This window comes from Acartia tonsa, chromosome 8, assembly GCF_053477335.1.
Source record: "Acartia tonsa isolate MP-2025a chromosome 8, ASM5347733v1, whole genome shotgun sequence".
In the NCBI taxonomy this organism is placed as follows: Eukaryota; Metazoa; Arthropoda; class Copepoda; order Calanoida; family Acartiidae; genus Acartia; species Acartia tonsa.
Window position 1 is genome coordinate 43,814,822 of NC_137267.1, and position 26,276 is coordinate 43,841,097.

The 26,276-nt window shown below is 33.0% G+C and overlaps 2 protein-coding genes across 4 annotated transcripts; one reads left to right on the forward strand and one right to left on the reverse strand.

Moving 5' to 3' along the window:
* Positions 1–221: 221 nt before the first annotated feature.
* Positions 222–18,639, reverse strand: mAcon1 (Mitochondrial aconitase 1). 3 transcript variants are annotated; one of them, XM_080170509.1, is made up of 25 exons: positions 18,471–18,639; positions 15,942–16,048; positions 15,639–15,702; positions 14,163–14,255; positions 13,543–13,596; positions 13,181–13,222; positions 12,232–12,301; positions 11,927–12,016; positions 11,287–11,483; positions 10,607–10,867; positions 9,669–9,866; positions 8,940–9,054; positions 8,331–8,430; positions 7,798–7,883; positions 7,438–7,475; positions 7,051–7,141; positions 6,768–6,822; positions 6,037–6,106; positions 5,315–5,373; positions 4,545–4,617; positions 3,677–3,743; positions 2,886–3,003; positions 2,477–2,606; positions 1,329–1,448; positions 222–821 (listed from the first exon to the last, which is right to left on the reverse strand). In XM_080170509.1, the coding sequence occupies exons 1-25, from the start codon at positions 18,501–18,503 to the stop codon at positions 804–806; spliced, it is 2,349 nt and encodes a 782-aa protein (XP_080026635.1). In that variant the 5' UTR covers positions 18,504–18,639; the 3' UTR covers positions 222–803. The 3 variants fall into 3 exon arrangements, with proteins under 3 accessions (XP_080026635.1, XP_080026636.1, XP_080026637.1); XM_080170510.1 differs by lacking the exons at positions 222–821; positions 1,329–1,448; positions 2,477–2,606; positions 2,886–3,003 and adding an exon at positions 3,085–3,179; XM_080170511.1 differs by lacking the exons at positions 222–821; positions 1,329–1,448; positions 2,477–2,606; positions 2,886–3,003; positions 3,677–3,743 and adding an exon at positions 4,019–4,063.
* A 2,366-nt stretch (positions 18,640–21,005) lies between these two features.
* On the forward strand, positions 21,006–26,022 carry LOC145327041 (tumor protein D55-like). The gene is made up of 8 exons (XM_080170536.1): positions 21,006–21,135; positions 21,573–21,753; positions 22,408–22,466; positions 22,819–22,884; positions 23,741–23,806; positions 24,298–24,374; positions 24,835–24,919; positions 25,567–26,022. The coding sequence occupies exons 1-7, from the start codon at positions 21,118–21,120 to the stop codon at positions 24,899–24,901; spliced, it is 534 nt and encodes a 177-aa protein (XP_080026662.1). The 5' UTR covers positions 21,006–21,117; the 3' UTR covers positions 24,902–24,919; positions 25,567–26,022.
* Positions 26,023–26,276: the final 254 nt, after the last annotated feature.

Below are 26,276 nucleotides of genomic sequence, written 5' to 3' on the forward strand. Positions count from 1 at the left end.
ATTGCGAATTGATGCTCGCAGCTGACTAAAATAACGGTACCCTTAATCTAGTCCCTTTAACCACATCCCCTCCCCTCCTACTTGACGAACTAACTGAACAAAAAATGAGTTCCATGTTAGCAAGCAAAATTGAAGACAAAGTTTCCCCTGTCAATAATATATCCACGTATATCCTATATCCATTGTTATAGGATAGCTTTACTAAAAAAAGAAAACTATAATTATATATTTTATTATTTATTTAGTGCCGCTATTAAATATGGAACTTTTCATTACAAATGCACATTTTATATTTATGTAAATATAAATATTTAAATATGGAAAATACATAGAATTACAACATTTTTATTATTTCTGTCATTTAATACCCGAATTACTTAACAAGATACACGGACTACAAAGATTATAAACGAGGCACAAACAAAACAAAAAATTCTACCCCCCAATTTAATTAATCCCCCAGATTAAGATTTTAATTCGTTAAACCATTAACGTTTAAAAAGAGCCAGAATAGAAAATGATGACATCTTTTCTATTATTTAAAATTAATAATTTAACAAATATGAATCTTAGCCTAACTTTTTAATTTTGAAAGCTGTATTAATCACATTTAAGATTAAAGATAATGGGATAAAATTAATATATGAATATGTTTTTGTGATTAAAACAAAGTTTTGTAATTTATCTAAAGGTTTTTTTTAATGTTAATACATAATATCAACAAAAAATATTAAAATAATCTATATTATTATTGTACTTGATGTTAAAAATTTCATTTATTTTATTTTGAAACAGATTCTTGCTTAAGCAGCCATAACCTCCTAAAATATAAAGAAATATAACATGAAAAACAAGAAAAAATAATGATATCAAAACAATCTTAACTTAATATGCATGTGTTGATCCGTAGTAACCCCCTAGAGACAACAAAGGACTAGAATTCTAACAAACAATTCAAAGTGAAAATATCCCCACAACTTATTTTCTTTTTACCCCTTCTTAATCACTTCCCTTTAGTTACAGCACAAAACAAGTTTGACGCCAACATTAGGCAAAAAAAGTATCCAAATTTTCAGCAATTTCAAATTTAATTAATTTTCTGAAAAGTCGACCTCATCCGATTTTAAATTTGTGTTCAAAAGTGTAAAAAGATATTAATTTTTTTTAAGGGGGGGGGGTGAAGACACCCTCTCCAAAAATAGTTTGAAACCTTCCCAGGACCTATAAGAAGCTTCCCTGTAAAGGAGAACAATATCGGTTCAGCGGTTAGCGAGATCCTTCGGGACAGACAAAAACCACTTACTACTTTATATAATAGGATTACATACCTTCATTCTGTTGAGGGCAGAGCCGGCGTTGAACCAGCTGATCTGCTGCTCGTTGAATGTGTGGTTCAAGACGATGGTGTCGCTGCTGCCGTCAGAGTGCTTCAACACAGCGGTCAGAGGCTAGAAAGAAGCAAGATTAGATTTCATGAAAACTGGGGTCTTTGTGTACAGACATACAAACCCCAGGAGGAAAAAGTAATAAACGTTAAACAAGAATAGTTTTCATGAAAACTGGTGTCTTTGAAAATAGACTACAAATGCGTTCGTGTTCATGTAAAGACCTATAATCCTACCAACAATGGAGAAAAAGTAAAACAAACTTAAATTAGTAAATTTGTCTATCGTAGTATGACCGACAGACAGGTTAAATAAGGGTTTTTAATGCAACCATCTCGTAATCAATGTATAAATGACACTTAGATTTTTTAAAATTTCTAGTACCAGCAACTACCGGCTAGAATCGTTTGAAAACGTTTTGGAGCAGCAAAGAGTATTATGTGGAGATGTGTTTCGTGATGGATTTGCATTGAGAATACCAAAAAATGGATAAACGGGTGAGCCGCCAGCCATTAGCCGTTAGTTTTCCAACTTTTTGTTCGACTTAGAGAAAATAGACCTAACAAGGATTAATCATGCAAAATTTTAGATCGAAATTCGAAATATAAGTGCCATTTAGTAACATTGATTACGAGATGGTTGCATTAAACCCCCCCCCCCCCTTTACTGGGTGCTTTTTGGTAAGGCGCATCATTAACAAAAAGTCAATAGTAAATCTAAAACAACAACCGTTTACGGTTTCTTTCCGACAGACAGACATAAATGGATATACTTTGGATTTAGCACCATATTTTCATGTCCTTTAATAAAGGTAAACTTGGAGCTGGCTAAAATAACGATTCCTTCCTTTCACCCCCTTTACCCCATCCCCTCCAACTGGATGAACGAACTGACCAATAAACGTGTTCCATATTAGCAAGCAAAATTTACCAAATTTATTTTCCCTGCCAAAAAATCCACGTATATTCTACATCCATTTATCTGAAACAGCAACGAAGAAGCTCATGTTTCCTCTATATGGATTCTTTCAGACAGACGGACAGACATTTATAATTGTAGAGTAGGTTTGCTACTAAATCTGTGTATTTTACCTTGCCAGGTGTGAAAGTCTGTAGTCCCATGATGGAGATCTTATCATCTGGTCTGACGAGGTCGTAGTCAGCCTTGTCAGCGAAGGTCAGGGGGAGCATACCCTGCTTCTTCAAGTTGGTCTCGTGGATTCTACAAACATTATTCAATGAAATAAAAGTTTTAATTTTGCATACTAGAAGTCAATAGTAACCATGGTTTAGTAGTCGCGCGTCAGCCACGTTAAAGCCTCAAATTTAAACCCGTTTGAATGCTTTGAAATTTATTGTGAAAAGAGGGTTGCCATATATGAGTCAGGTTTTGACTTAATGGGTTGGGTTTAGAAAAAAACCTATCCCGCTTAATTTTTTCTTGTTTATACAAATGGGGGTAGAACCCGAAAAAAACACCGATTTTGTTTTAGATAAATACCTGGCAAAAGATTTAGTAATAATGGCCTTGCCACCCAAGAATCTTGGCTCCAGAGCAGCGTGCTCCCTAGAGGAACCCTCTCCGTAGTTCTCATCTCCAACAACTACCCAGCTGATACCTATAATATAAGATAGATAGATAGATAGCATGCTCCCTAGAGGAACCCACTCCGTAGTTCTCATCTCCAACAACTACCCGGCTGATACCTATAATATTAGATAGATAGATAGATAGCATGCTCCCTAGAGGAACCCTCCCCGTAGTTCTCATCTCCAACAACTACCCAGCTGATACCTATAATATTAGGATATATAGATAGTAAGATAGCAAGAACAAGGAAGTCATAGATTTACTTTACTAGACTAAAGTATTTTATATAAAAAAAAACATAGCCAATAAGCAATCTACATTTTAGAGTTGTTTTTAATTGCGAGGCTACTTAATAGTTAGCTTTCTCATTCTATTTGTCCGTAGCGCAATGGGAGAAATTAAATTTTCAAGGCTCCTATTTAATATAGACAGCAGAAATTTTTGGTGAAGATTCCCTGTAACAATGAGCATCCAATTAATTTGGTCCGTCGGTTTTGCATCAAAAGAAAAATACTTTTAAAAAGTGTTTCGTGATTTATTTTGAGTTAGCGCATACCTACCTAATCTCTTACTTTTTTATATCAACAGAAAATCTTTTCTTTAAATCACTCTGTCCATATGTACTATGTACGTACAGTACATCCATGATATTTTTATGTTCCGCTACTATAAAAAGGATCTTGTTCAAAACTATTACTAACCGTTATCTCTGTACTGCTTGGCAACTTCGGGGACAGCGTCATAAGCTCCAGTCTCTTGGTTCTTAACCTGAATTAGTAAATATTATGTCTGTGTGGTTATCAAGATCTCAAGAACAGTCATAAGCTCAAGGTCTCTTGGTTCTTAACCTGAATTAGTAAATTTTATATCTGTGTGGTTATCAAGATCTCGAGAACAGTCATAAGCTCAAGGTCTCTTGGTTCTTAACCTGAAGTATTAAATATTATGTCTGTGTGGTTATCAAGATCTCAAGAACAGTCATAAGCTCAAGGTCTCTTGGTTCTTAACCTGAATTAGTAAATTTTATATCTGTGTGGTTATCAAGATCTCAAGAACAGTCATAAGCTCAAGGTCTCTTGGTTCTTAACCTGAAGTATTAAATATTATGTCTGTGTGGTTATTAAGATCTCAAGAACAGTCATAAGCTCAAGGTCTCTTGATTCTCCACCTGAAGTAGTAAATTTTATTTCTGTGTGTTCATTAAGACCTGAGTAACAACAAACTTGTGCTACCACCAGAAATATGAATAGAATAATGATAAAACAGCTTCCCTTGAAATTAGTTGATCTTTAATATAAAAGTAACAGAATGACTGTGTGTTGTATCGAATAATCTCGCTAGCTGCTGAACCAATATGGTCCTCCTTTACAAAGTAGCTTCTCATATGTCCTAAGAAGGTCCATAATTATTTTAGTGTAGGGTAACACCACCCTTCCAAGAGAAATCACATTAGAAAAAAATGTTTTAAGTTATTCTTATAAAAATTTTAATATAAAAGGGGTAATGGGTCGATTTTACCCCAAATGCCTCTAGAGGCATCTACTGCCGCTACTGACTTATAATGCCTACCTTATTCATCTCCTCGTTCTCGCTGTTGATAGCTGTGATCAGAAGGTTGTTAGAGATGTTCTCCAAATGACCTCTAAAATAATATCAAATTCTAGAAATTAAATAGCAAAAATACTTAATTATTAACTTAGTCTGTCTGTCTGTCTGTAATGATTTGAGATATGTAATTTTCTCGGCTGCTATTTATGATACAGTGCTGACTTTTAGTGAGGATACACCTACCAAAGGTAGTTCAGTACAGAGGTGGATTCTTAAAAAAAAAATTGTCTAGCTAATCGCTTAGTGGGGCAAAATTGTTTTCGTGAAAAATCCACCAAAATCTACAAAAATTAAATAAAATCTTATGTTAATAACCCTTCTAAGATTTTGTTTAGTTTTTGTAGATTTTTAATTTGATTTTGGTGGATTTTTCACGAAAACAATTTTGCCCCACTACGCGATTAGTGTGGCAATTTTTTTTTAAGAATCCACCTCAGAACTATCTTTAATCGTCATTCAATCTATCATTCTTTCTTTTCTTTCTCTTGTTTTTTTATGACCACTGAACATCTTTTAAAATCACATTATTTGTTTGTCCATCCATGATGTTTTTGTACTTCGCTACTTATGGATGTAATAATCCTTGTTTTATACGACATAACTTTTTGTCTCATAAACAGAGCAATTTTAAACATAAAATTATCGGTTGAAATTTAAATTAGGAAAAAATCATTTTTTAATGAAGAAAGGGCTCTATATAATATTTCTTCCCTTCTATTTAAAAGCTATACCTGAACTTAAGCCAAGGTCCGGCGGCTGAAATGTGATCGGTGGTACACTTTCCTTTAACCTAGCAAAGAAAAAAGAAGTCAAAATTGGTTTGGGGAAAATGTAATTTTCAATTCTTATTATAAACTTTTAGTTTTCATAACTTAAAGAATTTTTCTAATATCGAGAGCAGAAAGAAAATAAGAACAATTTATTTGGTTAATAGAACTTTTAACAAGGGACATACAAATGACGAGAAAGCATTAAAAAAAATTTGGATTATTGGAAGAAGTGAAAACAATAATATGCCTTTTTATTACAAATCTATTGTTGGTCAAATATCTAAAATACAATAAATGTGCTGTAATTCCTAATCAATACATACAAGGAAAAATTATATAATAATAGGAATCTATTAATTTTTTAGTTGCAATTTGTCATAAAACAAAATCCTTATAATAAAGTAACAGGATATCTCTGTTTGTCTGTACCGAAGGATCTTGCTAACCGCTGAACCGATCGGGTTCTCATTAACAGGGTAGCTTCTCATAGGTCCCGGGAAGGTTTATAACTATTGTATCACCACCCTCCCAAGCGAAATCACAAAAAAACGAATTTTTTTTACGTAGAGACTTAAACGCAACATAGAAGTGTTACGTACTTAAAGTGCCACTAGTCTTAAATAAAGGATAATAAGTTTTTAGAATATTTTGGACGTAATTATCTTAAATATGAGTTATTCTACCTTGATGAGAATTCTCATGTCTTCCAGATCAGTACCAGCCCATCTGGAGAAGGGGCTCAGCAGCTGCAGTCTGTACGGTAGGTAACGCATTATATTCACATTAATTTAGGTATCAAAATTACATACTTCAGTAGATTTTTGATCATTAGTTAAGTTGTATCTATCATTTTCAAAAGTTTCAAAGCGAGATTTTATATTTAAAGTTAAATAAATTTTTTAACTAATGAAACAAATATCATTTTCGATGTATGGATACTTTTGGCTGCACCTCCAATCACAAATCTAGCTAATATATAAATTAAAAATAATAGGTATACATTCACAATGATAAAAGAAAACTTCGTTAGGAAAAAATTATCTCTTAAAAATTTTGGGCTCTAGTTTGGAACCAACCAATAAAAAATTAATACAAGTACCCAAAGTTGGTTTTAAGCTAAAGAATAGTTATTTCTCGCATCGTATCATAAACGGCTTTCCGCGGATATATTCGTAGAAAGCTGGATATAATACGATGCTACCCATAGTTTTTTCGTATGGATGAGCACCGGTTCCTATCCACCGGATTCGAATGAATATGAGAAAAATATAACATGACTTTAAATTTTAGCCAATCTAATTTTAACTGTCCTCTCCATTACTAAAGTTCATGCAACTTTGAGTACCAATGTGATTTACAATCCAATATCCCCTCCCTTCCTGAAGTATATTCAGTGGAAGTAATGCATTATTTCCTGTCTGAGGTGGGGGAGACATCGACAGCGACGCCAGATCCGTCAGCAGGAGGAGCCTGGTATTATGGATGTATTATTACTTGGATATTACAACAGATTTTCATGTTCTCTAATAAGGTGATACTTTTAGCAGGCTAAAAGAACGATTACACACTTTCATTTCCTTTACCCCTCCCCTTCAACTAGTAGATGAAATGACTGACTAATAAATGCGTTCCGTGTTAGCAAGCTAAATTGACAATTATTCCTCTGCTTTAATATCCATGTATATTCTACATCCATTCCTGGTATGTGTCCTCGCCAGCATCAAATCCACGCTGGGGCAGCTCGTCACCGTAGGGGGAGTCAAGAACAAACTCGCTGCCGTCAGCAGCCTAAAAAAAAATATAAAAATTGTAAGATTTTTTTCACTGATTTTGTTAAAATAACAAACTTTATTCTATAATATCAAAATCAATTTAAATAGTGGTTACAAACAGACGGAAACACAGACATTTTAGAAACCACTGTATTGTAGGTCCCGAAAGCCATAAAATTTACACGGTATTAACAATCATTGAAGTGATGAAATAATAAAATAGGTAGAACTTTTGCTTAGGTACACTTATTCTAATATGAACCTCATTTTTTGTTTGTTAATGATTTGCTTAATAAAGTAGAAAAGTTTTACCTTCAATTTGTCAGTCAGAGGGTTGAAGTCCAGGGTACCTGAAAATAAAAAATATATATAATATACATTGATTTTTAAATAAAAGTTAGCTAAACATAGGAAAATATGTGCTTTGGGAGTAAACACTTCAAACTTTAACTTGGGGAAATGAAAAAAATTATGTAAAAAGCACTTCTTATTTCAACCTAAAAAATTGCCTATAATATTTGTAATGAAGTCTTAGTTTGAAATTATCAGATTTTTCATCTAAATTGAGTTTGGATTTTGTAAAAGTGACCATAAAAATAAAGTTTTAGATTCTTGATTTCATATTAATCAACCTTAATTAGGTATGCATATATTATTATTAAAATACTATACCAGCGAGAGTAAGGGCAACGGTCATCTCGGGGGAGGTGACAAAACCATGGGTAGCGGGGTTGGCGTCGTTACGTCCAGTGAAGTTTCTAAATAAATAATAAAAAATGACCATTTTAAAATTAAATCTTGACCATGATTGTCTGTCAAAAGGTTTCTCAGGTAAAATGAAGTTTATCGTAATATTAAGAAAAGTTAACTATTACAAACATTGCATTAGAACGACTGGAAATTAAAATTTAGGGTTATAAAATAGTGAGTTAAACAACCCAAAAAAGGCGGCGTATGTTTTTTCTCAGGGATCTAAAAGGAATGAGGCAATGGACGATAAATTGATGTACATCCCAAATAATGATACTGAAAATTACCCCTTTAGTAGATTGCAAATAGTGGTTGAAACGTTTCGACACTCAACTCAATGTATCAACTTATCAAAATTCAATAAAAGTCCCAAAGTTGTTAAGCCAACGAAGAAGAATATGGGTACTAGTGTAATAAACAGCCCAATGTCCCCTCCCTCCAGGAGTTTATGATACCTGTTATAAGAAGTGACAATGGTGTTCTTTTCTCCCTTCTTGACGTTCTGTCTGTCCCACTGTCCAATGCAGGGGCCGCAAGCGTTAGCCAGCACAATACCTAGACAATGACATTTATTTAAAATCAACATACAAATATAAGATTACTCAAGTTATAAAAGAGAAGCATCTGAATTATGTAAAATGATCAAACTTATTATAATGATCAGATTTATTATGCTTGGGTGCCCCACTTCCAATGAAATACCTGAAACCCAGAGACAAGGGTCCAGAATTCTTACAAACAATTGTAAATGAAAATTTTCCCTCAACCAACTTCCCCCCCCCCCCCTTGTATTTAGTTTAAGCACAAACAAGTATTACGCCATATTAATTATCCAAATTTTCGGCAATTTCAAATGGAATTAATTTGCTGAATCACGGCCCCTGTCTAGACCCTTTGCATGACTAGCACGTATATTCCCTGACAAAACATTAGTAGTGTCTACCTTCATCCCTTAGTTACACCCATCCCACCACCTCTAATGTAGCCATTGGAGATGTTTTTGGACAAAAAGTCACACCCCATGCAAAAACCTGTACACGTCAGTGATTCCACAAGAAACCTACCTCCGAATTCTCTCATTGTCTCAGCGAGGCCATCCCTCTCAATAGTGGCTCTAATCTGCTCTGATCCGGGGGTAATGTAGAAGGTTCCCTTGGACTTCAGGCCCTTAGCCAAAGCCTAAAATAATGGAGGGTGTTAGTTAAGATATTTACTACAGCTTGACATAAACAAATATTTGATCGAAAAATAAAACAATACTAATATTAATTCCATGAAGGAAGGAAAAATTGTACTGGCAATTACACTAGTGCCCAAAATTTAGTTATCAAATTATCTATCTTATTAGTTGGCTTAAAAACATTTTGTAAGACTTTAGTAATATTTTGATTGATTGGTTCATTAACTATCAGTGTTTGAACGTTTCAACCAATACTTTTAATTTATAGTAAGGGTTAATTTTGTTTAACATTAGTGTAGATAATGATATGCATAAAGAAAGGAGTAGGTTGCGCTAAAAATCCGTAAAGGTGTGAGTTTTAAGGCTTAAAAATACTAGTAAAACGATAATTTACAATAAACATGTGTATTTCTTATTGAAAAGAACTAAAAGAACATAAATTTTTATCGTTCTACTACTGTTTTTAACTTATAACCTTTACGGATTTTTAGCGCAACCTACTCCTCCCTTCCTAAAACCTCATACGACCAGTCATAATGTTCCCTGAAAAGCGGAGCACAATAGGTCAAACAGACATTATTCATAAAATTCATTAAATCATATACTACTTTACCTGCTTCATGAGAGAAGCAACTCTGCTCATATCCTCATAAGAAGAGTTGGTGCAGGATCCAATAAGACCATCCTTGACCTCCAGGGGCCAGGCGTTGGCCTTGGCGGTCTCACCAAGCTTAGAGATGGGGGTGGCAAGGTCGGGGGTGAAGGGACCGTTGACGTGGGGCTCCAAGGTGCTCAGGTCAATTTCGATAACCTGAAATAAAGCAATGGATGTAGAATATATGTGGATATTATTATGACAGGGAAAAATTGTCGTCGATTTAGGTTGCTAACATGGACATTATTTATTTGTCAATTAGTTTATCCAGTATGAATAAAGGATAGAGAGATAAAGCGGTGTATGGAAAGGATCGTTATTTTAGTCAGCTACAAATTTCACTTTGTTAGAGTTCATGATAATTTGGTGTAAGATCCAAGTAATAATAAATTCAGTAATAAAGCTAGTAGTATTAGAAAAACTATGGCTTTATTATAAAATTATTTACATTTGAAGTAAACTTTACAGGAAAAAATTTTATTTTTAATGTTTGATAGGTAATTGTATGAATGTAAAATACCCTATTTTTCAGGTAAACTATTAAATAAAAGTCAACAATTTTAAATATTTTTCACAAATTCGGATCAGAGGCAATAAATAACAGATTAATTCAAAAAGAGTTCTGGTAAAATTGTTATGTAACCATTTTTTTATAACACAGATGTTAGATAGGAGAATTTAGACAAGTAGACTAAAAATTGACGAATACCCATGAAACGCAAGCATTCATTTTCTTATCATTGATCAAATTTCTTTTAATAAACAGATACATGTTAAGCAAAAAGCATTCAAAAGAAAAAAGTTAAAGGCCTTACAAATTTAAGTTTTGAGTGAGGTATAGACACATATTACATCCCCTTTTGCACGCTTACGTATCATATCAAAAACAAAATTACCTGGTCATAGTGACAGTTGGGGTCAGGTGAGAGAAGAGCTCCCTGATACTCGCTGGCCAGGTCAGCAATACCCTTGCGCTCAGTAGCCACCAGGTAGTCGGCCATACGCCCGTTGAAGGGGAACACAGAGGTGGTGGCACCGATCTCGGCACCCATGTTGCAGATGGTTCCCATGCCGGTACAAGAGATAGAGTCGACGCCAGGGCCGAAATATTCGACAATGGCACCGGTACCGCCCTTGACGGTCAAGATACCGGCAACCTAAACATAAAAAGTTTTAGTTACGAGTTAACATTTATACCAATATTTTGAAACTTAAAACTACTTATTATTTACTAGGGAGGGATCTTTAGGGATACGACAATGGACGATAAATTAGTGACAAAAACCCAATAATTATAAACAAAATTTCCCCTTCTGTAGATCAAAATTGTTATTTGTAAAGTTGAGACTCTACTTGTTTGGAACAAGAAACCAACGAATAAGATAACATGGTTAGTAAACATTAATTATGGGGGGAGGTGTTCGACGTTCGTTTGTTTGTTTATTACCTACTTTAGACGTTTAGATTTTATTGGGTTCTGGATAACCCAGAAAGGATTAGGCAAAGATAATAACCCCCCCCCCCCTCAATATTTTCACTTTTTAAAAGAAAAGTGAAAGCCACCAAAAATATCTACCTTAAGGATAACGTCCTTGGGGCTAGTCCATCCAGCCAGCTTGCCAGTCAGCTTAACACCAATAACCTTGGGGCACTTCAACTCCCATGGAATGTTTGCCATGACGTCGACAGCGTCAGCGCCACCAACACCAATGCAAAGACCGCCAAGACCACCGCCGTTGGGGGTGTGAGAGTCGGTTCCGACCATCAACAGACCTTAAGATTAAGCAACATTTCATATCAAACCCACTTTTAATAAATCATCTAATGGAATTCATATTTTTGTCAGATATTATTAGTAAAATCATAGAATTATCAGCTCAGCAATGGCATTTCAGGAATTGCTGATTTTTTAAATTTGAACTTTTGCGCAGTGGTCATCATATCAAATTATTGAGTTATCAAAATAGAACGTTTGGGGAAGGTTTTAAACTATCTTGGGGGAGAGTATTTCCTTAACACCAAGAAAAATTGTACCTGGAAAAATAACTTAAAAACTCTAATACTTTTTAATTTGAAAATAAAATTGATAGTGGTGGGTCGTCCCCCCCCCCCCCCATTCCTCAAGTGCCCCTAGAAACAGCTAAGGACTTTTCCGCATTTTTATTAGTAACATTTATATGATCTATTTTTAAGGTGAATTAGACGATTTAGCGTACCTGGGAAAGCATAGTTTTCTAAGATGATCTGATGGATAATACCAGAGCCAGGTTTCCAGAAACCAACTCCATACTTGGCACCAGCAGTAGCTGAAATATATAAAAACAATATCAGTTAAGTCACGTGTCAACTGAAACTATTAGGCAAATTTTTATGAATAGGTAATAAAAGGGAAACAGCAGTTTTTAACGAGCAGTTCCACATTGTACCTTCTGAAAGCAACTGTCACGCCAAATCCAAGTGCAATAAGTCTCTTTTTTAGTTAAATTTGGTTTCAAAAAGAGAATTACTTAAGAGAACTTACCCAAGAAATTGTAGACCTCCTTGTTAATGTCCTTAGCTCTGGCCAAATCTTGCTTGCCTTCAATTTGGGCCTACAAAAAATTAATATCTATAATACAAAGTAGCTTGATGTCTGTCTGTCCCTTAAGATCTCAGTAACCACTGAACCGATTGGATTCTAATCTTCAGGGAATATATTTACTGGTCCTGTGGTGGTTAAAAGCTATTTTCTTGAGGGATGGGACACCCCCAACCCAAAAAACAAAAAAATCCCCCTAATTTTTTTTCTTTTTTACGCAGTTAATGTAAAATGTGGTGATTGCAGCACCAGAGGTACTTCATTTTTTTTTATCATATCTTGGGGCAAAGCCCCTAGAGGCTAGGGGCGAAGCTGCTAGTTATCTATAAGTCAATTACTTATTTTTTGACTCTTTAAATATGCATTGCATAGGTAGGTACTTAATATTATGAGAGAAAATAAAATATTTTTTTTACATTGTATACGTTGAAAGATCAACTAAAACATTCCAACTGAAAGACATTTGTTAGAAACCACGATATTTAGCGAAAAGTTTGTATTTATTACTTTAAATATTTCAACTTTACGTGTAATAGCAGTACAAGGTCTTTGTTATCTAAAATAAGTAGTCCACGGGTAAGATAAATTATAGAATAGTTATTTCTCGTATCGTATTATAAACTGCTTTCCGCGGATATAGAATATACAATTATAAGATTAAAACTAGTTTTTTTTTAGCCCCGAGGTGCCGGGCTAAAAAAACTGGTTTCAATCTTATGATTGTATATTTCTATATTCGTAGAAAACTGGATATAATACGATGCTAGACATAGTTTTTTCGTATGGATGAGAACCAGTTCCTATCCACCGGATTCGAATGAATACGAGAAAACTTATTATACATCAGTTAATTGATTTTTTTTTGATAAATACAAAGATTTTAGTTTTTTACCTGGATTAAATGGTCACAATGGATGGTGGAGGGTACAGCGACCTACGAAAATAAAACATCTTGAATTATGGTAAAACAACTTATTGTAAAAGTATTTAATTTCCGATGTTCTAATTGATGGGAATAAGTTAAAACCACGAGTAAACAAGTTGAAACGAAAAATGGTAGTTCATTTTTTTTTTTTTGGGGGGGGGGGCGAAAATTCATTTAATTTGCATATTTTACAAAAATATGATTTTCAAGTCTTGATATTAATAAATATGCCCCATAGATCTAAAAAATATGCAGTTTTCTAAATTACAGTTTAAAAGCATTTCGTGCAACTACCCCTTTTTCTTGAATATACAAAGATTTATTTTTACCTTGGGTAGACCTGAAGAAATAAACTGAAGCATAGCCATCTGAGCTGTGGCATCCTAAAATATTTTTATTGCGTAAAAAAACGCAAGTTACCTAGGTAATGATTTTACTATACATTAATTACATTTATATAGTTCAATGACAAATATGTAAGATAAAGTTTACGTTTAACATCCCATTTATTTTCAATTTAGAATCTGGCCCAATCATACCCAAAATAGCCTAAAACCTGGAATGTACCATATAAGTAATAACACAGATGTAACAGTCAAGTCGTTTTAGATATCCTATTATATAAAGTATCAAGCTTTCTTTGTCTGTGGCGAAGGATCTCGCTAACCACTGAACCGATTAGGTTCTCCTTTAAAGTGAAGCTTCTTATAGGTCCAGGAAGGTTTTAAATTATTTTTGCTGAGGCTACCACCATCCGTCCACGAGAAATACCCAAAAAGTACCCCCAAAATAATATTCAAAAGTCGCTTGGCGGCGTCAGTATCATATAAACATGAATAAGAAACAGTTGATCTTGGCATAGCTAAAAAAATTATTTCTAAACTTAGTTAGGCCTCTAGGGGCGCAGTTGCTAATGTAATAGAATTTAATATGATAAAAAGATATGAACCTGCATAGCAACTCTGTCGGGTCTTAGTCTAAGGTAAGATTCTCCACGAACAATATCTTGTCCTGCGGGGTCATCCAAGTGAGAATATAAAACCTAAATAAAGTTATATATTAAAATTTGAATATACACTTTTTTCTAAGATTTATTGATCACCGAATTTATTCATATTAATAAATAATTAAAATAAAAAATATTAGCCCTTCAAAAACAAATATTACGAAACTTTAGTTTTTGGTGATAAATAGTTAAACTCTTAATTATCTTTTGTATAATCATGTGAAACACAAAATATCCCATAAATGCTTCAATTAAATAAATGTTAAACTAAGATAGTAATTTCAAGAGTATATTAAGATGTGTACACGAAGTAAACAAAGGGGAGCAACAAATATTTCAAGTGAATAAAATTTTAGCATTCCTAAATATCTACTTAAAACCGGTTTTCAACAATAATAATGTCATATAACTTAAACTACACTGAAAAAAATGTTAAGCACTAATAAACCTTTTCTTTAACTTTCAAATAAATTGAAAACAAGGATGACAACATCCATAAGTAGCGAAGCACAAAAAATCGTGGATGGAAATACGTAAAAGTAGATTTAAAGTGTATTTATTCCAAAAAAGTTTGAAAATTGGACCAAAAACACCAAATATATGGGGAAATACAAATATATGGCCAAAAACCTGATAAAAGGCAGTCTGACAGCCATGGTTGTTTTCTTTTAACAACGGGAAATCTAATTTTGATATCTATAACTGAAAAAATTTTGAAAATCGGACCATAAACACTGAAGATATGGAGAATAATGTGATAAATACAAAAATAGCCTAAAACCTGCAAAAAGGCAGTCTGGCCGTCATGGATGTTTTCTTTACACGACGGGAAATTTAATTCTCATATCTATAACTGAAAAAATTTTGAAAATTGGACCATAAACACTGAAGATATGGTGGAAATGTGAAAAATACAAAAATAGCCTAAAACCTGCAAAATGGCAGTGTAGCTGTCATAGTTGTTTTCTGTAAACGACAGGAAATTTAATTTTGATATCACGACGGGAAATTTAATTCTCATATCTATAACTGAAAAAATTTTGAAAATCGGACCATAAACACTGAAGATATAGAGAAAAATGTGAAACATACAAAAATAGCCTAAAACCTGCCAAAACGGGGTCCGACCGCTCTTGATGTTTTATAGTTAATTGTGCTCCTTAATAATGGGAATGTTGTCAAAAAATTTCAGCTGTCTATCTTTAATAGGAGCCGAGAAAATCACGTTTCCCCTATTCTGTCTTACACGGACAGACGGACGGACGGACAGACGGACGGACAGACGGACGGACGGACGGACGGACATTTCGAATTATAGAGTAGCTTCGCTACTAAAAAGGGGGTGGGGGCTTTAGTTTTTCGTTCGTTTCAGGAGAAATACCCATTTTTACATAACAAATGTTCTAAGGAATAATTTACCTTTTCTGAAAGGGTGAGGGGCCTGTTAAGTCTTGCCCTAACAACTTCTAGGTTCTTCACCAATCTAAAAAAGGAAACACATTTTTTAAGCATAAAATATACCTTAAAATTCTTTTATTTTACAATGACCATTATAAATAATGAGATTTTTTAAATCCAACAACATATGGATCCTTAAAGTCTTTAATGACAATTAAAAGGGCTTTATATTTTTTTAAATTGCCTATTTAAAAAAATTATCCTATACATCTTATTTTAAGAGTTTAGCTCTTTTGCATATTGTCTTCCTTATCTCTAACTTACTTTGGATATGGCATCTCTGATCCCTTGTCGAATTTTGACATGGCAACGCATGCCACTGGACTTGTGTGCAGGCATCTGGCTTCTGTCACCAGGCGGACCCGGGACACCTGAACATGAATATATATTGTAGTTTTAATCAAAAATGTTTTCATAGGTTTTATCTGGAAAATGAAGGGGCATTCGACTTAAAATTACGCTAATAACCAAAGTTTTATAACTTATTAACTACGTTAACTTATTCATTGGCTCAAAATCTTTGGGAACTTTATTGAATTCTGATAGGTTGCTGTCAAACTATTATCGTCTTATCTCTAGGATCCCTTGGTTTAATCAAAAATAGGTTATCTTTGCAATATATTTTGCAATAAATTAAATATTGTTCTGAGCTGGATCTTTAAATCATTTTAATGGTGAGCCAGATCGGGGTGAGCCGAATTTCAGCCAATCACAGCGCGGCATTACATAAAATGCTGTGCTCTCATTGGTGGAAAGTTGGCTCACCCCGATCTGGCTCACCACTAAAATGATTTAAAGATCCAGCTCTGGAATAATATGATATTAATATTCCATGTATCTACAAACATAAAATTACTTGTTCCGTCCCAATAATGAAATGTTAATGCAAAAATATTCTTCATTTTATTAAAATGTATATTATGAGATCAAATGCGAAGGCAATTTAATCATTAACGTAAAACATGCACCTAGTATATTTTACAAATGGCCGATAAAAGTGCATCACGTGAACAATTCAGCTCATATTTCGTATACAGAATCTGCATTTTTTTTATAATTAAGTAAGCAAAGAAAAAGACGTAGAAAAATTTAAATGATAATTAGAATTTAATTGTCCTAATAAAAGGAGTTCAAATGATATTTCGAAGCCTAAAACAATTCTTGAATTCGTAATTGAATATATCTTTAACAAACTATTAGAAAGTAATATTAGTTGTATTAAAAATCGTATATTTCATGAAGGGAAATCTTTTATTATTTACGTACATGCAACTCAGCTTAATAAAAGGGGGGAGGCGGAAGTGACACTTTTTGAAACCCAAATTAAAAGTCAATAGAACTCGACTAAATAAAGAGTTACAGCTCTGAGATTTGAAATGGCAGTTGCTTTAAAGAGGTATAATATGGAACTGTGAAGAAACGGCGGCGGAACCGCCGCTCCCGCCGAAAACTGCTGTATTTTCTCACCAAATGCGCGCAAATATAGGAAACGACAGAAAGTGAAAGGCTGCTAATGCAGGAGAAGAGAAGTGTGGTTTAACTAAAAGTGTGATGCCGTACAATATATTTGCACTTGACACTTGTGATTTTAATATTGACATGTTTGAAATAAAACAAGTGTCAAATTAAAATATAAGGAAAATTTTTATGAAAAAAAAGTTCATCTCATATGATTGAAAATTGTCTAATTTGGGTAGAAAAGGCAAAAATAAATTTCTCTATAAAGCATCTGTCATGTCATTTCACAGAGCTGTAATTTTTTATTTAGTGGAGTTCCTTTGATCGACTTTTGGTTTGGGTTTCAAAAAGTGTCAATTCCACCCCCTCCCTTTAATATGTCTAATCAATTTGTATTATTACAACTTTCATAGAATCTGAAAATCATCAAGTGCTAAAATTCTCGGAAAATGTCAATCCCAATAGCTAGGTTGTTATACTTTAAAAATTGTAAAAAAAAACTTCAATCTCAAATGTCTAGCTTTATTATTGGAATCATCATCATCAGACGCATCTCTCTTTTTGACTGTGAAGGCCAGAGAATACGGACACCTTGTTCCTCCATGAATTCCTGCTGTCTTTGGCAAGTTTCTCAGCTTCTCCCCATGTTAATTCCAAATTAAAGAGGTCCTTTTCAGTGCTCCGCCTCCAGGTCATTTTTGGTTGTCCCCGATTACGTTTACCAGTGGTGGGGTTCCATTTTAAGCACTTTTTTGGAAACCTATTTTGTTCCATTCTGAGCACATGTCCTAGCCACCTTAGTCTTTTATATTTCACTTCTGCTTCAATACTATTGCACTTGGTCTTAGCATACAGCTCAAGGTTAGATATTTTGTTTGGCCAGAATATTTTGCAAATTCTTCTTAGGCAGCTATTGTGAAATGCATTAAGTTGATTTGTTTCAATTTTCACAGTTCTCCAGCATTCCGCTCCATAGAGAAGAACTGATTTCACATTACTGTTGTAAAGTCTGATTTTTGTTTTCAGAGCAAGTTTCTTTGAATTCCAAACGTTGTGTAGACTGTTGAAATTATTGGAATAGAGTTATGTTATTCAATTTCCTGATATACCACGCCCTCAGATAAAAAAAAAAAGTTGGGGTGAGACGACTAGTTAATATATAAGTAAGTCATTAATTTCATGATAATAAACAACATTTATAACCCGCTGTCATCAAAAAATTAGTTCAATTTGACAAGTCTTCATGGAAACTCGTGGAAATTATATTTAAAGGTCGAATTTTAAGTGGGAATCGAACCAAAACCATAAACTCGACGTAAAATTGAATTTTCATACCTGTTTAGTAAGAACCTGAGTGATGGTGGCCATTTTTCACGACCGACTCAATCACTTTTTAAGTCACCACGACAAACACAAACACGGTAAGAATGGCAAAAAAGTTCACACTGCCACTGGAACCCCCAAAAATATTACGAAATGGAGGTGGGGAAAGAAGAATGGGGATGGGGGGCAAGACAATCAGCTGATTCCTAGCAGACCTCTGATCAGCTGGTAGTTGGATCCATAAAAAATCCGTGAAATGATAAAAAGAAAAATCCGCGAATTTACAATATTTCCCGCATTTATTTAATTTTCCCATTGAAATTTGTAGCTTACATTAATATCCTGTAAAGAAAGAAAATCGAAAATTTAAAAAAAAAATAATCTTCTTTTGTAATAAATATATTTATATCAAAACAAACTTTTAAGATCTGTACCCAGCTTTCTCAAAATGTCGTCTTTGGGGATTCAAATAAGGATACTTTTGACTTTTTTGGACTGTGGAAAACAGGGTCAAAAAAAAATTTTAGATAAAAATGATCAAATATATCAAAATTCAATAATTTCTAGCGTTTTTCTGTGTAAATTTGGAAGATTTTGTCATTGTTTCTATTTTATTACATGATACATGGTCAATAATTGAAATTGTTTTTATTTTTTTCATGAATCAAAAAAAAATATTCTTTTCAAAAATCAGTTCCTACAGCAAAAAATATTATGAATGTTCAGAATTTTTGTGTTTTATTTTCCAAAACGCTTTGTTTTTATTTTGTTTAAAAAGACTAGTTTGTTTTATATTTTTATTTTTTGTTATTGATTTTTGACTTTGAAATATGCAAGGAATTGTTTGCAACGCTTTCTAATGTTTTTTATCCTTCTAAACGTTCTTTTTAATTTTGCCAACAACTTCTTTCTCCCTTTTCTTATGACGAGCTTTGAAAAATGTGGACTATTTGCCTTGTTGAAATGACACACAAGTAAGTATATTGAAGAAGTCACAAGGCCTGAAACATGTGTTTGTTGTGTGCAGCAAGCAGCACCTGTTTTATCATGGCATAAAAGCGACAGCTGTATTGGTAAATGAAAGGATGTCAGAACACGGCCCAGAGTAGTCACGTCAACATGACTTTGCGGAGATTTTTTCAGCAAGAGTTGATACGGGAAAGCTAACTCTATCGAAATTTATAAAAAAAAACAGTAAAATGATTAATTGCAAATGCGTAAAATATTTATACATAAACTAAGTTTAATCCAAAAAGCTAGCTTTTTCAAACTAAAAAAATTCACTCAAATGGGGAAAAGACAGCTGCAGTGGTAGGTAATGTTAAGCCGTGCTGGTACAAAAACTGCATGAATAGGCTACTCAGACCGACGAGACAGTACAAAAATTGCATACTTAGATTACACTCAGTATCGAGACGGTAAAAAAACTGCATGAATAACAAGTTAGATTCAGCGGCGTGACAGTACAAAAAATTACGGACCATGTCTTGAATTGTGTTTTTCCCGTGAAACATTTCGCGCTCCGACAATCCCGTGTATAATTTTGCTGTAGAGGAAGCCAAATAAGAAACACGAGCCAAAACGGACGAAGATCGCCAAATGTAGAACTTTCGGGAGCCTGAGATTTTGGATCTTATACTTATAGGGATGTAAATTTAGGCCAGAAAGGAGGGCAAAAGTGTCCAACGCATAATTTTCCCAAATCTTTCTCTCTCCTAGTTGGAGAAAATATTGCTAGGTCTGTGAAAACAAAGGACTGTTTTGAGTATATTTGAACCCGGGTATCAAAACAAGAGTAGAGTGGCATGAGAAATACCCCTTTTATTATCCTGAATTTTTTTCACTTATTTTTTTTTTTTTGAAGCAACATATTAAATATTTTTTTCACATTGTGTAAAACGAATAAAAATAATTTTTAATTCGACAAAAAAGAAACATTGTTTTTAATTTTTTTGGTAGTCAGCTCTAAAAAATAGAAAAAACTATTTGAATGAATGTAGTCAACCAGCAAAAAAATAAATGCGAGAAAGTTAATTTGTAATATTTACAAAAAATATAATTTCATGTTAAATTTACTTTTTTCAAAGAAAAGGAAACCGAATTTAAAGAATATTAAAGTTTTTGCTTGACATATTGAATTGAGACTGGCCTCAACATCAGCTGATTTGAACCTGAAATGCATATAGAGTGTACAACTTTTTATTTACCTTTTTTCATTTTAAAGAATTTACGATTTTCATCATGTTTTATTTGGTTTTGAATTTTTCAATGTGATCATTTACTACAGTTTAGACTTTTTTAATCAATAAATAGTAATTTCAACCAATTTGTTTTAAAAAACAGGCAAGAAACTTTAAAACTTGATAACCCTGTTCGACACGTCAGTAGGGAAGAGAGGGATACAAATGTTGACATCAATGAACTCGGCAGCTTCAAATTTCAAATTATTCGTGATTATTAATTTGTTTCAATTTACGTTGTTTTTTTATTAATAATTAGTGAATGATTCATACTTTTTCATTAAAATCAATCTTTCAATTCATTTATTTGAATTAAGTTATATTAAACGATTCTGTTCAATAAAATATAAACTAATTTTAAAACTAAAAATTATGTTATTTAACTTTCAGATAGAACATAAACAAAATAGTCCTTTAAAATGTCAGCTGCTGCAGAGGTAAGTGTAAACAAATTCCTTTACCGCTGGACCCATATGGTTTTGATCGATCTTTAGTGTATCATAAGTCAAAGAAAAGTTACTAATTTATTTCATGTTTTTTTCTATATATATACAATCTGGTTGGTAGTGTGAACTTTGATTTTGAGAGGGCTGTCAAGAATAGTTTTGAGTTGGAGACTGAGGTTAATTTGGAACCAATGTGTTCTTTGGCGGCAAACGCTTGACTGAAGCTTTTAAAGTTCCTGCTTCTTAATAAAATCCCCCTCATAAATTATAATCTTTATAATTCTCTCTCAGTATAATATCATATAAATGATGTCAGTCAACCCGTTGTAAATGAGCAGAATGTAAATACTTTTTATAACTAACATGGCTAATATGTATGCATTTTTTGCATGTTGCATATCAACGTGACACAATTTTTTCTATTCTAGACCTCTCCCTATGGCGACATCAACTCTCCCACGGACAGTGTTATCGGAGCAGATTTCCAGGACCTGTCCTCTGAGGAGCAGGAGAGACAGAGGGAGGAGTGGAAGTCGGAGCTGGCTAAGACGGAGGAGGAGATCCTGACCCTGAAACAGGTTCTGGCCAGCAAGGAAAGACATGCACAAGGTAGTCGCTACATCAGGTGTTTTATCCCAACCCCCTACCCACCCCCTTTTCAAAACAAATTATGGTTATGGTTTTTATCTTATGCCTAACCCTGTGAGGGGGTGGGGGCGCTATATCTGCGCTGCTACCAGTTCCCAGTACATAATCTAACTATACCTATAGTAATAAACAATCAAATGTTAATAAACTCCCCCCCTCCCTTTCACTGATTTTCAATCCTTTTAATTATTATGGGAGGGGGTATTAGTCCTTAAACACCAACTTTATAACCTTTATAATGTATACTTTTTACTATCTCATATGGCTTCTCTTCAAAATGACAGTGATGTTAAAGCTTTTAAAATCTTATATTTTGTTATACTTATAATATGTCAATACATGAACATTGAATATTGTATCTATTTTAATTTTGATTACAGATTCTAACCATATATATATTATTGCCATTTCTGCTCAAATGTTGAGTAGCCCCATTTATTAAATAAGTAATCTTTTAATTGTATGACTTCGCACTAAGACTATATTTAAATTATTAGCAGTGGAAACGTTTTTAAACGTCTTTTGAAATGGCGAGTTTTTTTGGACCGTAGTCTGACTTAAACATATGAAACCCAAAAATAAACGATATTCGAGTTGACAAATTCTGTATTTAAGGTTTGAAGAGACGTCTTGGAATCACCGCATGGAGAGAATTCTCAGAGGACATGACCCAGGTATGAAAGTGTGGTTGTGTTGATTGTAGCTCACATGTACTGGGATTATATTCATCTTTAGGGTGATGCAGACTGGGTGTGGGTAGTCCCGCAGAGTTGAGTCACAGCAGGTATTGGCCCTGGAGTTAGGCATAAAAGTTATTGTTTCTTTATTACTTTGGGTCCAGTCAGTAAGCTTAAGTGGGTGGGTAGCCCCTTAGAGTTAGGGCCTAAGCGCAAGGGAAGGCATAAGTAAGGGGTCGGGTCAGTGATTGATAAGACATTTTAGGAAAAGCACCGAATTTGTTAAGTCAAACTTCGAATTGAAGTGTCGCTAAAAAATTGAGTTAATTGAAAATGTGAAATTTTTCAGGGAATTAAGAATCTTCAAGAATCTGCTACATACAAAAGAACATCAGAAAATCTCCAGTTCGCTAAGGTAATTTTTTTTAACAAAATGCAAGCTATCATAAAATTTTACACCCATAAGTATCGGAGCCAAAACAAGTTCAAATCAATTTGAGGAAAAAGAAACATGAAAGACAAACAGATATCCTATTATATAAAGTAGTAAGCGTTTATTGTCTGTCCCAAAGGATCTCGCTAACCGCTGAACCGATGTTGTTCTCCTTAACAGTGAAGCTTCTTAAAGGTCCTGGGAAGGTTTTAAACTTTTTTGGGGGAGGGTGTCTTCAACCCCCCCCCCCAAAAAAAAAAATATTTTTATTACTCTTTTGAAACTCAAATTTAAAATGGGATGAGATCGACTTTTCCCCCTTCTACCTTAGGTGCCCCTAGAGGCCTCTAGGGGCGTAGCCGCTAGTCTAATATATAGTATCTTCACTAATAAAAATATACTTTATAATTTAATATATAAATTAATAATGAGAAGTATGATAGTTCAATTAAACAAGTGTTTCATATTAACTATGTACATAAACATTTTTTTAATTGTTGACAAATATGTAAACGATTGATTTATCTTTGATTTATCTTTGATATAGCATCTTATTTGAAAATTATTATTTTGGCGACGCTAACCTATATTACGTGTTCGAGATCATGTCTGTCCTTCCTCTTGTAATGTAAAGTGGTTTGATTTTTATTACCAGTAACCAAACCAACCCTTTAGCATATAAACAATTGTAGAATAAAGATGAAAATCTTTCAATCTAAGTGACCGTACGTTTTATGTTTTATTTGATATACTTACTGACTTAAGATTAGTTAGTTCTAATTTAACTACCAGTGTTCTAACTTTTCAAACAATTAATTTAATGTAATTTAATTTTTAGGAAATTGCGAGAGAAAAAACAGCTGGACTATTCAGTGGAATTGCCGCTAGTAATGCTTTCCAGAAGGTAAAATATTTATAAACTAGGTAGTAAAATAGTTGCCAAAAATTGTTGATAATCCTTATATGAAAGTAACCGTGTTTGCAGCGATGGATCTTACTAACTGCTGAACCGATATGGTTCTTTACATTGAATTTTTAGGAAAAGACTCTTGGGAAAGAGTTTCTCCATCTCCTATGATAAAACGCTCCAAGACCCTACCCTCCAAACAAAAATTTTTTTTTATTTTTTTTTGTGAAAAACTAAAATCGAAGGAACATTAAAAGAAAACAAAGTAGCGGGTTTAATCGTATTTTCAGATTAGCTTTTCTAACCCTGCGGGCCCCAGGATAATCATTAACATTTACCACACCTAAATCAAAAACTGCTGTGAAAATACTACGAAACCCACTACTCCGTTATCTTTCCATAATCCAAATCGAAAGTGCTCTAGAAGTCCTTTCCAATTTAAATGCGCAAGTTTACAGGAGATCTAATTTTGTTACATTAAAATTTAGGCCTCTGGTTTTATGGGAGCTGCCAAGACAAAGATGAGCAACTCATATTCTCAACAAACTTTTGATGATGCCTTAAAGTAAGTCAGTATTATTTTTAAGATTATTTAAACTTGGAATTTAGTGAACCACATATTTTTTCATCCTTAATGGTTTATAATTACATGCATGTAGATTATCGAAACTTGAACATCATACTTTTGTGATATATGCAACTTAGACGTCTGACTTATTTTCACAAAAACATTTTGACGAATATTTTAGTGATGCCTATTGTTGCGTTATTTTTTGTAATACAAAATTCTAAGTAGGTAGGTAGGTATGTTAGAATTTTCTGAAAATCTGAATTTTCTCATCACAAATAGGACATTTTTGGACGTTACTCAAAAACCACTTAAAAAAAGATTTTTTTTAAAAATTATCTTTATGGCTAACAAATATTTTTCATATTCTAAAAACATTTAAAGGTACTCTATCTCGGTAAATGCTCTTCATGCAACTATACCTTTAAGTTCAAATGAATAGTAAGATTTTTTTCAGTGAGCACCAGAATGGAACAGAAAAGAATGGAGAGAGCAAGCCTAGTCCTGAAGCTGAAAAACAATAACCAAATCATTTTATACAGGTATAAATATTACTCAAAATAACGGCCTTTAGGGCAGGTTTGTTGCTATTAGGTACTGGGTTGATATAGTCCCAGCAGGGTAGGCGTAGAGAAAAAAAAATTGCCTTTCAATTTATTTCAAAAATAGGGGGTTAAGGGGAGTTTTCAGTGCTCAACTGACAATTTGTGGTGAAGCTCCAAAATAACATTTGGATACACAAATAGATTACTTTGAATTGGGAGTAGATTGTTTTAGATAATCTTGCTTTTTTAAATTCTATATATTTATTAGTTTTCGAGCTTGTTTTTTATCAATTCTTAAATTGTATTTGTTACCACTCTTTAAAAAAGAAAATCCTTTTTATAATTATTAAGGAAACTCGAGGGGGGGGGGGGGGGAGTCCATTTTTTTTTATCTGTGATTATTAAGCTTTTTAGAGTAAAAAGAAAAATCAAAATTCGGTTTTAGGATGTACTTAACTATTTTACCTAAAAATGAGCGAAGGAAGAATTTAGGCTTATCTTTACTAATTTTTATACTGCTTTAAAAATTGTTGGTGACTGTAAGAATATAATAATTTGTAGCCTATAAATGAGAAAACAGATCCTTTTTCATGTAGACAACAATAGTATATTTGAAATAAATGTAATATTTTATTTTATTTCAGAATTAACCTTCAACACACACACAACATAGCAAGCTTGAGAGTAATATCTAGATAGGACAAAATACAAAATTTAGTAATTTTTTTCTTTTTTAGCTCTTTTATATATCATTTATACTTGAGTTTTGCACAAGTATTACAATATATTGATAAAATGGCAACTAAAATTATAGTTTTTAATTAAGAAAATCAGAATAAATACACTCAAGAGAGATTATTGATCATTTTTAATGAAAAATAGAGATTTTAAAGCTAGTTTTGATTTTCTTAATTAAAAATCTGTTAAAACAAAACTTGGTGGATTTTGTGATATTCTATTTTATGGATTTTTATTGTATTATATCAAAAATTTAAGCATTTTAATTTATATTGCTCAATAAAAGTTAGGGAACAACATTTTATATAATAAATAAGAGCAATTTTTATAAAAATTTTAAATGACTTTCAAGTAAAGAAAAATAACCTTCCATTTTCTATTGAAAAAGATTTTAATAAAAGAAACAAATATTATACTGCATATCCCTTTCTTATATGCAACTATATTGATTGCAAAGCTTGTTTATAGCATGATTTACACCCCTTTTTTTTGCTTTTTTTAAAATTTAGCATTAACACTTTTTTATAAAAAAAAAATTATCATTCCACTGCTGGTTATTGTATTTTTCTCTTCTGATTATTTTATCATATTTGATATATTTATGTTTTATTTATAT